Below are 16141 nucleotides of genomic sequence, written 5' to 3' on the forward strand. Positions count from 1 at the left end.
TGGCTTTACCTTATCAAAACGCAGCGTTGCGATTTCTCTTTCTGCGGAGGTCGTTTCCAGCGAAAAGCACCACAAGCGGAGAGCAAAAACGGTGAAACTGATAAACCTCAGTTAAACCCACTCAGTTCTCTTCGCTTGTTAATTCTTTTTTTCAAAATTTATATGCATTTTCCTCTCATTCCCATCTCAGGAAAAAAATGCAAGTCTCTGTCCTCATTTCACCCTCCAAACTCCCCTCAATTTTCCCATTCCACCACCCCATTTCTCCCCCTCACCAACCCCACAAAAACCTCGCTTCCCGAACCCAAGCCAGCCCCTTCAACTCCTTCAAAACCTCCGGCTATTTATCCAAAATTAGCCGCGCTATAGATGAAGAAGAAGAGTACCGCAAAGCCAGAGCAGCTGTCACTAAAAAGGGTATTGAAGTTGAAGGTTACTTCATTGAAGGACTCTCTATTGGCGGCCATGAAACCTGTGTCATAGTTCCTGAATTGAAGTCTGCTTTTGATATTGGGAGGTGCCCTTCTCGTGCTATTCAGCAGAATTTCGTTTTCATTACTCATGCACATCTTGATCACATTGTAAGTTCCATAATTTGGCCAAAAGATGCTGTTTTTAGCTAGCTTTAAGTCAAAATTAGAACCAGGTTCATTGCTTGAACATGGGTTACTTGAAAATTGTTGAACCTTTCAGTTTTTTTGGTTATCTCGAATTATTTGCTTCAAGTTTTAAGTTCTGGGTATTACTATAATCTCATATGGTATTTACTGGCTCAGGGTGGGCTGCCAATGTATGTAGCTAGCCGTGGTCTGTACAACTTAAAGCCTCCAATAGTATTTGTACCTCCATGTATCAAAGAAGATGTGGAGAAGCTGTTGGATATTCACAGGACAATGGGACAAGTGGAACTCAACCTTGATTTGGTCGCACTTGATGTCGGTATGTTGCTTCCATTACAATTTTATTTGTTTTTTCATGTTTATCTTTAAGATGAGTTTAGAAAGCTTTTTCAGGTGAAACATATGAACTGCGGCATGATATTGTTGTCCGACCATTCAGAACTCACCATGTTATACCAAGCCAGGTATGCCTTGCCAATTATTCTTCTGAATCATATAAATTTATGTAGAAGAGAATATATAAGCTATGAATTAGGAACTTTGAAACCCTTGAGCCAAAAAGGTGAATCCATCTTTGAGTTGTTAGTGGAATGTGCATGAAAATACGTGGCTCATAAGTTTTTGCCCTTGGAAAATTCATTATCGAGGTTTTAAACATGGGTGATGAATTTGTTATCTCTGTTGTTTAACGTTTGGATGCTTTACAGTTTAGAGTATGACATTAGTTGGTCTTTTCCAGGGTTATGTCATATACTCTGTTAGAAAAAAGCTGAAGAAGCAGTACATTCATCTGAAAGGGAAACAGATTGAGAAATTGAAGAAGTCCGGTGTTGAGGTCCGTAGCTTCAGCAAAATAGAGTGGCCTAATTTTATTTTAGTTTTTGGCATTTATTTGACTTGAAACCTTCCTTTACAGATCACAGACATCGTTTTGTCTCCAGAAGTGGCATTTACAGGGGATACAACAGCAGAATACATGCTTGATCCACGTAATGCAGATGCCTTAAGGGCCAAAATTCTTATAACTGAGGTATGGACTGAATACAAACTTTTCCATCTTCTTTTCCCTTGTTAGCTGTGTGCTGAAAATATTTGTTGCAACATCTGTGTTAAGATTGCCCACTTCATGTTGCAACTAGTAGCATAATCTGAGACATGAGTCAATGTTAAGGAAAGTGGAATTGGATGAAACAAGTACAATGCTTTGTAAAATCCATGATTAATTTGTGTTATGCTCCTGCTGCTAAGTGTCACATGCCAATATGGCATACCTTCTAGCATTTATAACAGATGTGAGCTTTGCTGTAAACTCACACATAACAATCAGACTACTATACCTGCACCTTCTGAATCATTTCTTTTTTCTTCTAATATCTAACTGTAAGGTAATCATTTCATTAGTACAAGTCAGTTTCATTGATCATGGACCCTATCCTATCTAATAGTGGACCTGAACTCTGCCAAGTCATAGGTTTTCAAGTAATTTGCACTAATTTTCTGAGATCTGTTCTAGCCTATATAGCAGTTTTCTGTGATTTAATTGGCCTTTCTCTGGCCATAAGATTTTGAAAGTTGCAGCTGTTATGAAAAGAGAGTATATTTGACATGCTCAAGAAAAGCAAAAAGAAAAAAAAAAGAAAAAGAAAAGAAAGCTCCGCTTATCTTTACACTGATCTCATGGTTGAAATCATTACACACAATGTTAATATTCTGTTCTTTTTCCCTCCTGTCCTTGGACCAACATTCACAAATTTGTGTAATTTATAGTCTTCACGTATCTGATGTGGAAACATTTTTAACAGGCAACTTTCCTCGATGAAGATTATAACATTGATCATGCAAGAAAACATGGTCATACTCATTTACTTGAGGTATGCTTGATGTTGATTCGCCCATTCTATTGTTACAACATTATTAATGACTTTTAAGTTTTAACTTCATTTGATGCCAAAATTTCAGATCATTGAACATGCTCAATGGATCAGAAATAAGGCTGTCTTGTTAACTCATTTCTCTTCTCGCTACAGTATAGAGGTAATCATTTAATTGAATGACTTGTTTTTATTACATTGTCCAGAAAGGGTAAACATCTAACACATCTATGTCAGCTGCTAAGCTTCTCAAATGCTACAATGTGATTGTCAGCTTACTAGGGAGGTGGAACTGATTGACATAAAATCTTCCTTGGAGAATAACATTCCAAATAGTTTAGCTAAATGGTTTATCATCTGAATTGAGGTTCACTCCATCTTGCAGTATGGTAGATGATGCTAAATTGTATGTTTAAACATGTAGATGATGCAGCTTGCCAAGCAGCTCTTTTCTTTTTTCCTGCTGAAAATAGAGTAAAAGGAATTCAAGTCATAATTAAACGTTGCAATTGTGGTTAGTTATTGCTTTCATCTTAATCCAAAAATGTTTCCTCAGGGCTTAGTATTATAGACCTGCTTTCTCCACCCTTTTAAATATGCTAGCAGTTCGCTGAAATGGTGCATCAGATAAAAATTTTGATAAACCTGCATGAGGAAATACATCTGCTACATTATTGCAGGAAACAGCCATATTACAACTTTATATTATGTGATGATCATCATTCCATATTACAGGACATTCGTCAAGCTGTTTCTAAGTTGCAGGCTAAAGTGTCAGCAAAGGTGGTTCCTCTAACAGAGGGTTTCAAATCAATGCACTCATAGTCGTGCTTTCAGCGGATATAATGAGTTAAGAGGATAGAAGAAGTGAGGAAAGACATGCAATTTTTCCTTTTGTAATATATGGATGGTATACACAAAAGTTATTCTGATTTAATAGAAATCTGTTCACGATGTGCATTGTTGTTAAATTTTTGCAGGTTCTTTTAACTGATTAAAATAGGATACCAGGATGAACTAGGAGAAAGAAAAGGGTATCATCAAGGAAATATAGACTGATTTAATTTACCTATCTGGCAATGCCTGTGGTTATCATATCTTTGTGATTTCCAGAGCAGTAGTGCAGCAACACCTCTGCAATTTCTACCAGGATGGCCCTGTGGATGCAATGACATGAATCTGTTCATTGATTTGTCCACCTAAGCTCATCAGGCACATCTTCAAAACGACAGCTCATGAGGTTCTTATCAATGGAAGCATCATTCAATACATCTAGAAGTTGCACGCTAATGCTTTTGTCCATTTTACCTTATACCATCTGCAGTGCGCATGTTTTATTTTTAAGATGCCTCAAAAGAGTCCTAGTTGGCACAGTCGATACGTTAGGATGATGTGTTACACTCGTATATCCTAGAGGTGGCAAACGGGCAGATTCATGGATTCAAGTTGAGTCATTTCATGTTCAGATCATGAATTTTAGAGGTAGCAAATGGGTGGATTTGTGGATTTAGGTTAAGTGATTTCGGGTTTGAATTATCTCAAATTTGAATCATTTTAAATTTAGATCATATCAGATTTATATTATATATATTATATTCAAATTGTTTGGAGTTTTTTTTTTTTTGAAAATAAAATCACTTTCAAATGATATAATTTATAGTTCAGATTAAAATAAATTAATAATTAATATTTGCATTTTAATTTGACTGATTTGATTTCGATATTTCCATTCGATTCAAATTATTTTGAGCTTTAATCATTTTATCTCGATTTATATTAAGTTTAGGGTTTTGACCCATTCAGGTTTGGATACATTGATTTCAAATTATTTTTGGACAGGTTTTGAAGTTCTTCTTGGGTCCAGATTCATCCCGTCACTTCTAATTTATCCTGACATTCAAATTCTACTCGTTTGGAAGTGCATCACAATCTATGTATCATGGTCACCATGATGTAGCCTAAACACATCACTGATTCATATTGCTCCTCAGGCGACTGCAAATGTAAAGTTGCTTGCTTTATCAACAAGAATGGGCAATTGGAGCATGTTTTTACTGTGTTCGGGATCATCATACTTGTGCATCTACAAAATTAGAATGCTGTCCTTGGCTCCAGATAATGTCAGGATAGAACCAGACGCCATATCATAAAATCAATTCTCAAAGTAAAAAATCCTCTGTATATCAATACCATCTTTATGGTAACTATATGCTTATCACGCGCATAAATACTAAGCAGTGACAACTGAGTATAACACAAGATCTCACAAGTTTTATGGCGCAGACCCCTTGCTCTCTACAACTTTCATGAATTTACAGTTTCAATGCGATAATCAAACAATACCATCATAAATCTTACCGATGATGGTCCAAAACCATCATAACATTTTTCTCTGCTCTATAGCAGCAGTAGCTCTTGCTGACTGTCAATCTTAAAGAATCTAAAGCTCAAAATTTCTCTGCAATCACATAGTGACATTCTTCTCTGCAGTTTAGTGTTACCAATAAACTAAGAGAAAAAGAAAATAAACAAGATTCTGCCACAATGACCCATCATGCATCAGCTTTATATTTTGGATTTCTGATTCTGAAAAGTGCCGATGCAATCAGATCAAAGAAATGGCATCCAATACCAACAGAACAAGAAAGTTTGACCAATCAATCTGTTCTAGGAGGGGATGCAAAAAGTAAGGATGCATTGGTTCCTCCAAAACCAAAAGAATTAGACAAGGCAGCTCTAACTGGCATTTCCTTTGAAGCAGTCAAAGGCATGAAAGCATCATTAAAAATGGGATCAGGTTTAGTGACATTAAGTGTTAAAGGTGCAATCCCCTGCAATCAGACACCACAATGACCATTTAGTACAGCTTCAAACTTTCTAAACAGTTACTCAACATTGTGTATTAGCAGAGAAGAGAATACTCAGCACCACTTATTAGTCCACACTGATGGAAAAATACATAGATAGGAACCAAAAATTGGTTCATACAAGTAGGAATTCCTATTATAACCTTGTCATAAGCTTTTTGAAAAGCTATGTGCCACCAATAAGTTGAAATATGCTTTCACATGTATCATTAACAAGCAGCTAAACTGAAATACTTACATTGTGTATGGCTAAAACAGTAAAAATTGCTTCAACAGCTCCGGCTGCACCAAGAAGATGACCAACAGCACCCTGTGTATAATGGTGATTGTAGCAGTTTTAATGAAAGGAAATGGTTGATAAATAGATTAAACCTATTAGCAGGAAAAGAAAATGAAAATACAGTAAAGTGGAATGGTATAGCACCGGAAAAGGTAACATATAGCTTTTTCTTTTTCTCCCTAATTCACTTTCTCTTGTATTCCCATACCTTTCCATAAGAGCAAGAAAATTTGTACGACAAGTTCCCCAAAAATTTCAACTGACATGTCTTTAGGTAGAGATGCAAACAGCAGTATCAATAAGGCTCTCTCTCAAGAAATGCAAGTTGCAGCTAGAAGTAATCGCCTAAGTATACTATATCTTGGACAGAGTTTTGTCCCTTTTAAACTTTTATTATCATCTTCTAGCCTCGTAGGTATTTATTCTTTCCTAAATAGTGGACATTGGTGGAAGAAGCAAAAAGGATATCAAATTCCAACCAGCTCAATTTCAAATTATCTAGTCAGTTCTGAATATTGATGCATAAATAAGTTATCAATTGTCATTTTGCCTCGAACGTTTAATCATGCAAGATTTATGAGACACAAGATGTCTTAAAAGCTCATAAGAAAGAAATATGCTACTGAGCTTCATTGAAGAAATATTGTTCTCCTAGATGTCTTAAAAGCCAATCTGGTCAGAAATACTGAAATTTACCTTCGTGGAGGAAAAGGCCAAGCCACCCGACGTTGCATGGTCCACGAATATGGATTTGATTGCATTGGCTTCAATTGCATCACCTAAACAAGAGGTTCCAGAGACAAGCATTAAACCAGTTTTAATAAAACTTAGAACATCAAATAAAAGCAACTTAGAGGTTCAGAAGGTTTTACCCAAAGGTGTAGAAGTAGCATGAGCATTCACATAATCCACTTGGTTAGAATGCAGACCAGACTGAAAAATAAGAGCATGATAAACTAAATCTTCTGTTTATGTATTAGAGAAAAGATAATAATATTTAGTATGCAGCTTGTCAGGGTACCCACAGGTCAAGTGACAAAGGAACTAATGAACCAGTGAACCAACTACTCGAAAATCTAGAAGTGCACATTTAAATTGTGAAAGAAGCTAACGTAATTAAGGTCCACTGACAGACTTTTCTACATTTTCAAGCAACATATTCTAAAGCACAGTTGTACCATATGCAACCACATACAACTTGCACAGCTGCCTAACATGCTGCCAAGGCCAGAAGATATGAATATTAACAAAAGAAGATATACTGCAACTATCCTGTATTTTGTCCTCAAATATGACCCATGGGGAGCAGCAAAAAGAGTCCCCTTGAGATTGTTATAGATGCTACACAGAATTGATAACAAATCAGAAGTCAAAAGTTGTTATGAATATTACTTACTTGTTTCAAGGCACGTGTCATAGCCAAAATGGCACCTCTTCCATCAGTATGTGGTTGAGTAATGTGATATGCATCACCTAAAAGGTCATAATTTGTGTTCAGCAAACAATGATTTTTTATAATATTACTAACATTATTGTAGAATATTTTCAGTCCTGTGAAAACAACCTGACATTCCATATCCACGAACCTCTGCATAAATTTTTGCTCCTCGACTTTTGGCATGCTCAAGTTCCTTAATAGCAAAGCGATATATAAAAACCATTACAAAACAATGACAAAGATCATAGCCAACAACAAGGGAAGGGGATGATTGAAACATAGAAGAAAAATTATAGCTCAATTTACCTCTAATATCAAGACACCAGAACCTTCACCTATCCTGGGCAGATTATGATAAGTTAGATAGTAGCATAAAACAAATAATTGCAAGCAATGAGCTTCGCATAATTAACCAGCCAAACTTCACTCACACAAATCCATCCCGACCACAGTCAAAAGGTCGCGAAGCTTCTACAGGGGAAGAATTATACTTAGTAGTCAAAGCTCTAGCCCTGGAATTGAAAAAAAAAGAAAAGTTATCAGCTAAGTAGAGTGTGAAAGGAGTAAAACAAAGTACTCGAGCATTCAAAAGGGAAGGGGGGAAAAAAAAAAGAAAGGTTAATAACTCCTCCTCCCCCCGGGAGACCTTGCTGTCAGACAAACAAGTATCCAACAGAATTTAGTCCCCAGTTGGCCATAGATATGTCATGAAGTCTTTCATTAAAAGCTTTGTTTTCTTTTAAAGCTCCATGAATGCATTCTGGAACAGTGAGAGACAGATTTAATTCCATAAAAGCAGATGAAATCAATGAGCATAATGGGCTAAGCCACCCTATTATTTTACGGCATGGTCCGCCTTATGGAATGAGAACTGGAGAGAGTCTTATAAGGCATTAGTTTTAAAACTTCTTTAACAATCAATTTACTATTATGGCATTTTTGTCCATCTAGATACAATGTCTCACAGAGCCATTCATGCCACAGCAATTCTATCAAATTTTCATTTTAAGGATGAGAAGCTTTAGTTAAATGAACATGAGAAATGTCTCTATCTATGGGTCCACTAACAAGAAGAATGACATAGCTATCCAAAATTTTTTGTGCGTCATATACTATTTTGCATATTGGCCCTCTATAATCTTTCACTAAATTTTTACCTTTACCTGCAAAATCCAGCTATTGATAAAGCATCAATACTAGACTCTGTGCCACCAGCAACCATAACATCAGCATCTCCAAATTGAACCATCCTCATGGCATCACCAATAGAATGAGCCCCAGTTGCACAAGCAGTCACTGCAGCATGGTTTGGTCCCTATATTCAAAAGGGTGACTAGACTTTGCAACAAGAACTTATACTTTAAGAATATTTTATTTTTTGTTACAAAATTGTAACAGAAGTATGTGTCAGGGCAGTCAACCGCTTATTGAGGACAATGACCCCTACACAATCATAGTGTGAAACTGATAGATTAATCATGTTTATTGTCAACTAAATCAAACAACTTTTGTGTACCCAAATCCAAGTTCCATAGCAACCTGGTGTAATGGCTAACAATCTGCAATACTAATTTTAAATTTGAGAACTACTAAAATTTTATTTAAGCTCAAGCATTTTGTTTCCAGAAATGACCTGACGGATGAACAAGAACCATCATGGTGATGAAGCTGCATTCAAATCACAGCAGTAATAGGCCTTAAATGGAAATTGTTTTTTGACTAGGTTTAGGTCATTATAAGGCCAAAAGCTTGTTATATATGGAAAATATACATACACACACCTGGAATCCATATTTCATGCTCACGTGACCGGATGCCATGTTGATTAGTATCCTTGGAATGAAAAATGGACTTAGTCGACGAAGACGCTGTATTAGAAGAGCAGAGATTTCACTTGTCATATTAGCTGTTTCCATATCCAAGTAGTTCATTTTCCAGCCCATAGGTGACATGAGGAAAACAATCATGATGACACTATGATCTACTGATGACAATAGAAATACCGATGATCATGATGACAAAATACATGGTAGCAAGAACCAACCTTCTCACAAATCATTTGTGCTGCATCCAATATATCACTGATACTTCCAGTCCCACCACCTATAGAGACTCCCTGGTTATCCACAGGTTAACAAAGAATAAGCTACTGAAAAGAAACTAGAGAAGATCTATATATCACATATTATCAACAATTTATAAGTGATTACCGTTCTTTCCATCTGTTCCTGCTCAGTGGGTACCCATTTTGCATCTTTTAAAGCTTCATCAGCAGCACATAATGCATAGCTTATAAATCTTGCAACTGATCGATGTTCCTGAGAAACAAGAATGTTTGATTGTAGCATGCAGAGAATCAGAATATTCCATCAGACATTGATTTGTCTTACAGACCAAAAAGTCTAAATTAATCTTCATTAGCATAATTAAGTAATCTATTAACAGATTAGCCACTACACATCACTTTAAAATAATAAAACAACTTAGGATTCTGAGATGTGAAAACTAACAATCACAACAAGCCACAAAAGAAGCTTTTTCCAAGAATACAGTGCTGTTTGATTGAGCAAATTAAAGCATATTCAGACCGCAAAACAGCTTGCAAATTAAAGCATCCATCGTATTAGTTGCAAAGAAATCAAAGTTTTTGTCATCTTCATATCTTTAATTGCACAATTTTCTTTCTTGGAAAGTAACTAAGTATTTCCATTAACCAGTAACATTCAATGTAATGTCACCATTCCCTTCAATATTTACTTCAGAACTTGATCCATAGAGTTCTAAAAACTAAACACTTCACCTCAAATGTACCCAACTCGACATTCTTAAAACCCGAAATTTTATTCCTTCACTACTTCCACCCACAATCCAAAACCTCGACCCAGTTCAAGAAACCGCATGACAATGTAACAAACAACACAGTACAATAAATGGGTCAACAACCAAAATCACCAAGAAGAAAAGGATTACCCTAGAATTAAGCCAAAGCTCCTCATTGAATTCACCAGGATTAGTCCCACACGGCACAATTGCAGCAACTTTAGAAGTTAACTGATCGAAGGTAAGCATCTGAGTTTCTTTATCAAAAGCACTCATCTTTAGATCTTCTGGGGTTACTGCCCTTATCCCACACTTGCCTTCTATCAAACGTTTCCATGTTGTTTCTACACCGCAGCCAAGTGGCGTAACCATTCCAAGCCCTGAAACCCAAAAACAAATAACCAACGAGTCTTTACAAATAACACTGGGAAATTTGTATAAGCGAAGAAGACATGAGAGTGGAGAGTGGCATAGTACCAGTGACCACTACCCTTCGGGAAGAGGAAAGAGGAGGGGGAGGGAGAGAGGCTGATGAAGAAAGGCGACGAGCGAGATCGAAACAACATTCCGTCTTGAGTTTATGCCAACAAGACCTTGCCATACCCACCGGTTTGGTTTCTACTTCAACTTAACTGCGGAACTCGAACTCAACTGATCATTATAAGAGGGCAAAACACGGTTAAAATTGGCTTTGGTTGCCTTTTACTACAGTTCTAATTTACTACATCTATTTTCCCATCTTCGGCGGAAATAATTTTTTTCTTCTTTTTATATCAAGTGAATGATACAAGAATGATAACTGCGAATGAATTGAATTTGATTTAATTTTTTATTTTTATATATTATTTTAATAAAATTTTTAATATATTTAAATAAAAGATAATTATTTTTATTTTATAAAAATTTAAAATATAGATAAAAATTAATAAAAATATATAATTCTATTTCATACAATTTTTTTTTATTTTTTGATTTAAAATTCAATTTAAATCTATTATATAATTAATATTTGAATTTAATTTAAATTAAATCAAATATTATAATTTTTAATTAATTTTTAATTTTTTCAATTTTTTTCACCCTTAGACATCAATCTTTTTTAATTTTAGGTTAAATTTTATATTAATATTTTAAAATTTAAAAAATTTATTTTAATTCTCAAAATTTTCACGTAAATCACATAAGTAATTAATGGATATGATAAAAACAAAAAACAAAAACCAATAAGTTAGCCCATATAAAATCATGTTTTTATACAAATAATTTTTAATTCAAAATTATTAATGGATGTTTATAAGATATAAATACATTAAATTTTTTTTAAAAAATAATATAATAATTAAAATTTTATTTTCTTAAATATTATCTTAAGGAGTGAATATGACTTGATTTTATACATGAAAAAGTGAGGAAAACTAGTATATTTTAATTAGTAAATTAAAACAATCTAATATTTTTTTCGGAATTTTCTATATGTAAAAAACTACAAATTCTACAAAAAAAATAAATAAAAGATGGTGTGTTCATTATCACATGCCCATCAAGACCTCAATCAGGTAAAACCAACCCCCCCCCCCCACTTTTTTTTTTTTTTTCTATTTCCCAGAGTGGAGGCAATATCTAAGTACTGTTCATTCTTTTAATATAAAAATCGAAGTACAAATCTCGCATATGACTCAGGAAAGACCCCTATCCTGTATATTTTAATATTATATAACTAGAAAAAACACAATTGAATAAGAATACCTTGAACTCTCTCTCTCGATCAAGCAAAATCTCGATGCAACGAGAAGCTGCCTTCAACTGAAAACCTTTTGATTCCTCCAGGAAAAAAATCTGGGTCTTTTGTTGTTTTGGTTTTCTTGATCTGGGTATAATCGAAAATTTGTTGTTTCTTTTGTTGGTGTTCGGGGTGGTGAGTTGGTATGAGGAAGAGGGAGAGGGAGAATCCGTGTGGGGTATGTGGGCACTATCACAAGTACGAGGAAGGAGAAGTTTGTGGAATATGTGGGCACAGAGCTCCCGTCTCTTCTGATAAAACATCGCTTCAAGTCAGTGCTTTTCCATCGGTGATCTTGCCTGACTTTCTCTATTTGGGTAGCTATGATAACGCCTCTCGCTCTGAGCTTCTCAAGACTCAGGGAATTGCTCGTGTACTTAATGTAAGCCCCTTCTTTTTTTTTTCCTTACTCTGTTTGCTTATAGTTTTAATATCAGGTTATGATTTTAACTTTGATGTTGTATTCATGGATTTGGGGATTGAAAATAGTTTGGAAAAGTTTGCTTGGAATTTTTTACTAATTGGAATAAGAAAGGAGAAAATTAGGAAATAAAATATTTTTTCTGTATGTTAAGGTTTGTATACATACTGCTGTGAAGAACTTTGATGGGATTTCTGCATTTTAATTATTTGGCATGTGGAGTAGGGGACTAATGATTGAATAAACTCTTTGTATGAGGAAGATCTTGGAACTTTATTGATCTAGAAAATTCCTATGTAAGTTTTCCTACAGAAACCTTTTTGCTATTTTCTGGATTAGGCTTGTGAATGAAAGATTAGTCATAACTTTGAGAGTAAAGTTAATATGAGTACTATCTACTTAGTGAATTTACATTGAGACTCTACTTTAGGCCTTTACCTTTTGGCTAAACTTACAGATAAGTTAAAACAGATATCTAGGATAATATTCCTTGGTGCTTTCTATTTGTGAATAAGGCTAATGATAGCATTTCTGGCTATAAGTTAAAAACATGGGAAGAAGTTTAGAATCAAATGTATTTTTTGACCTGGGGCAAGACCCAAACAGGATGTCGGTGCAACTTAGGAAAGCTAGAACTAGAAATAATAGTATTAATCAAACAGTCGTAAGAGCAGTTGTTTTGTCTTTTAGCTTTGAACATTCGAAAGGAGAACCTGATTGTTGTTTTACTCATAAAATTGAATTGTAAAATTTTCATAATGTTTACTTGAGAATTTGAAAATCGGATAATTAATGTTGGCATTTAATTAGGTAGATAGGCAGAGAATACTGGACAGTTTGAAGATAAGGGGTCAATGATATACAACATTAAACCTTGCATGTCATTGGATCAAATTTATCTTAATTGGAGATCAATAGATGCTTTCAAGTTCCTTTTTACTATAGTGATGGGATCTGCTTTTGATAGTAAATTAAAATTCCATACAGAGCCATTATACATTTAGAATTAACCGGAAGGTGGTTAAACATAGCAGCCAATAAAGAGCTTGTTTGTTGGTATGTGGAGTTGCTCATTATGGAAGTTTATGTATTTTGTTTGCCTTTTCTAAGAGAAAAAAACTAAAATTTTATTGGAATGGGATCAAAGATGAAAGATATTCTTCTATCAAACAATGGCTAGATGATTATCTGTTGATCCTAATTTAACTTTAACCTACAATAGGAATGAGGAGAAATGAGATTGGGGACTGTGATGACTGCGGGCTGATTTTTTTATGTTGTGAATCATAGTTTTTAAACGAAGCTAATAAATAATTTGCAGTCATCCCATTGCTATTGTTGATGAGATTGAGAGGAACATCTTTGAAGGTGTTATGAGTAATGGCATCAGAATCCATTCTTTTTCATTCTGCAGTTTGATCTCCTCTCTGTTGGATGTTGTGACTGCTAAAATGCTTAATGATGGCTGTAAGGTGTAAAAGTTGTTGCTTACTTATGTAGAACATTCTTATGTTATTTATATTATCTCTTTGCAGACTGTACCTGCTTGTCAAAATCTCTACAAGAATTCATTTACCTATCACTGCCTGCAAGATGACAAAATTTTACAATTTGATGATGCAATACAATTTTTAGGTGCGTTAACATTTGTGTTGCATTATGAAGTTCAGTTTGTGGTCAAAAGCTTGACATTGGTATCTTCTCTTTGGTTCATGACTTTAGTATTTCCTCTTTCATGCATCGAATTTTTCACCTGTGAAATTTTCATGATGTTGGTCTGAGCAGCATTCAATAACATTCACACTCTATTTCAGGCCCTGAGAAGCATCTAGTGAGTATATTTTCTCTTAAATCATGAAGAGGTGCTTCTTGAATTTCTTAATTCACATGGTCAACTGTGTGTATTCTGCTGTCAAACACACATGCTTCCCTAGGGGCTCTGCACATTTACAATTTAGAAACCTTTCTATGATATCGTGTTTACATCACAATCACTTTTCTTAACTTGTAACCTTGTTGTGGTTTGTTCTGCTTAAATCATTATGCCCTTCATTGCCCAAGAAAAATGGCTATTGCAGAGTTTGCTTGCAGATATTAAATTAATGTTTTTCAGTTGCATTACGGTAGTTCTGACACTTCCAGTTGACATGTTTCATAGTTTTATAGTCTCATTGGCATTTTATGACCTGTGATTCATTTCTGCAGAGCAATGTGAGAGGGATAAGGCTCGAGTACTTGTGCACTGCATGTCCGGAAAAAATAGGTTGATTACTACTGCTTCTACATTTCTTTTCTAATCCAACAAACACACACCAAAACAACCATGAGGATATTGAAGCGGTTTTTTTTCCTTTTTTTTAATCATATTTTATACTAAAAGAATTCAAATTTGAATGCTGAAAATGATTTTGCATATAGACTATGGTGGAAGAACCTAGTCAAACCTTACCCCAGAATTTAGCAATATGATGCCTTCCATGTAGCTTTTGGCCACCTTGTCATTTTGTACATAGGAGATAAACTACTATGTATGTGTGTATATTCCCATTTGATTTTTCTTTTGATTTGGTGAAGGGGGGATTCCAACTCTTCGAGAGATACATGTATCTTCCATTGAGCCGAATGCTCGAGTGTTTTTATACCCTTACATGAAATAAATTGTTTTCAAGGATGATTATATTCTTTCTGACAGGTCACCAGCAATTGTAATAGCTTATTTGATGAAGTCTAAAGGATGGAAGCTTCCACAGAGCTATCAGTGGGTCAAAGAACGGAGATCATCTGTTGAGTTAAGTCAAGGTATTTACCAGCCTTGACTTAGATTACCTTATATCACAAAAGCATTTAATGTTGTTAATAATTCTTAATATGGTGTCATTTTACTTAATTGGATTTCACTTAATTGGAAACAATATACGAATCCCATTTATATTATTAGGAAGAGGAAAAATGATTGTCATATAATATCATTTGTAAGAGTAAAAGGTCTAATGCTGCTGAAACTATCATCAAACTGTTTTCGATTTCTGATTGGTATTTGTTAGATTGCATGGGAGGGGTGGATACTTATCTTTCTTACTTTTTATCTGACAAATCAACATTTTCCTGCCATTTGAGAGGGAATGTAGAGGTAGAAATGCTTTATTAGTGAGTAATTTTTTACAATGTCTTCGTGTAAAGTAAATCTGTTTTTAAAAAGTAATAATTATTGCAAATTTTGGTATGATTGAGATCGAGTTTAGAGATTGTATACTTGTAGTTGTTTGATGATGTTTATTCCTGTATTATTTGTTATTATTTTTTATATTGCATGTGTAAATGATTTTTTTCCTTCCAAAAAGCGCTTAATATCTTCTGATTTTCATTCCCTGTTCGTGATTTATAGCTGTATACCAGCAATTGCAGGAATATGAGCAAAAGCTCTTTGGATCATCTGATAGTAGCATTCCTGCTCTGCCTACCTTCTCCTTTACGGGAGCCCCATCCTTCAACTTTGGCTTCCCAAAGGCAATTGGTCCAGTTCCTGTTTCTGTTCCTGTTTTCAATAATCTTGGTGCTACTTCTATTTTTGCTCGTCCGCCTTTACAAGTTCCTCCGCAGGAGTTCACGTTTGGTGCTGATCAGACCCAGAAAAGTATCTGTGAAAGCCTAGCAAACCCTAGTGGCAGTGATATTCCAATGGATAGTGCTTAAATTCCTGAAGTTTCATTTGCAAGACCACCCATATCACCAGAAATTGAATGAGACCGATTTTTATGAGGTTTTATAAGAAATTTGGCTGTAAATTTCGAGTAAATGTTAAAGTTTTCTGGTTTGTTAGATTTGATGAGTTGGTACATTCGCTCTGGGTGCCTTAATGTTAATGAAGCACATGCTATCTACTCGTTCCAAATTTCATATACAAAGATAATTTTCGGCAGAATCAATTAAATTTCGAGTTATGTAAAGTTCACATTTATAGATGAAGAATCCTAATTTATAATTTATAAATGATGAACTCTTATATATATATATATATATATATATATATATATATTTATGATT

General features: G+C 34.7%; 3 protein-coding genes across 5 annotated transcripts; 2 read left to right on the forward strand and 1 right to left on the reverse strand.

The window, feature by feature from the left end:
- The first annotated feature begins 22 nt into the window (after nucleotides 1-22).
- LOC111314537 (tRNase Z TRZ2, chloroplastic-like) lies at nucleotides 23-3610 on the forward strand. 2 transcript variants are annotated; one of them, XM_089752465.1, is made up of 9 exons: nucleotides 66-581; nucleotides 777-939; nucleotides 1014-1084; nucleotides 1360-1455; nucleotides 1537-1650; nucleotides 2423-2491; nucleotides 2580-2654; nucleotides 3227-3358; nucleotides 3472-3610. In XM_089752465.1, the coding sequence occupies exons 1-8, from the start codon at nucleotides 198-200 to the stop codon at nucleotides 3314-3316; spliced, it is 1062 nt and encodes a 353-aa protein (XP_089608591.1). In that variant the 5' UTR covers nucleotides 66-197; the 3' UTR covers nucleotides 3317-3358; nucleotides 3472-3610. The 2 variants fall into 2 exon arrangements, with proteins under 2 accessions (XP_022771722.2, XP_089608591.1); XM_022915987.2 differs by lacking the exon at nucleotides 3472-3610 and having other exon boundaries at nucleotides 23-581; nucleotides 3227-3462.
- Nucleotides 3611-4638: 1028 nt separating this feature from the next.
- On the reverse strand, nucleotides 4639-10634 carry LOC111314535 (Beta-ketoacyl synthase). 2 transcript variants are annotated; one of them, XM_022915979.2, is made up of 14 exons: nucleotides 10374-10634; nucleotides 10047-10276; nucleotides 9287-9394; nucleotides 9121-9192; nucleotides 8858-8944; nucleotides 8240-8391; nucleotides 7508-7588; nucleotides 7383-7416; nucleotides 7203-7269; nucleotides 7035-7111; nucleotides 6511-6571; nucleotides 6335-6417; nucleotides 5597-5668; nucleotides 4639-5322 (listed from the first exon to the last, which is right to left on the reverse strand). In XM_022915979.2, exons 1-14 carry the CDS (start codon nucleotides 10495-10497, stop codon nucleotides 5149-5151), a joined length of 1422 nt encoding a protein of 473 aa, XP_022771714.1. In that variant the 5' UTR covers nucleotides 10498-10634; the 3' UTR covers nucleotides 4639-5148. The 2 variants fall into 2 exon arrangements, with proteins under 2 accessions (XP_022771714.1, XP_022771715.1); XM_022915980.2 differs by lacking the exon at nucleotides 8858-8944.
- Nucleotides 10635-11518: 884 nt separating this feature from the next.
- On the forward strand, nucleotides 11519-15990 carry LOC111314539 (protein-tyrosine-phosphatase IBR5-like). The gene is made up of 5 exons (XM_022915992.2): nucleotides 11519-12058; nucleotides 13633-13732; nucleotides 14303-14360; nucleotides 14790-14896; nucleotides 15483-15990. The coding sequence occupies exons 1-5, from the start codon at nucleotides 11822-11824 to the stop codon at nucleotides 15788-15790; spliced, it is 810 nt and encodes a 269-aa protein (XP_022771727.2). The 5' UTR covers nucleotides 11519-11821; the 3' UTR covers nucleotides 15791-15990.
- Nucleotides 15991-16141: the final 151 nt, after the last annotated feature.

The sequence above is a fragment of the Durio zibethinus genome, chromosome 23 (genome assembly GCF_047325235.1).
Source record: "Durio zibethinus cultivar Kanyao isolate XHJ-2024 chromosome 23, ASM4732523v1, whole genome shotgun sequence".
NCBI classification, from domain to species: domain Eukaryota; kingdom Viridiplantae; phylum Streptophyta; class Magnoliopsida; order Malvales; family Malvaceae; genus Durio; species Durio zibethinus.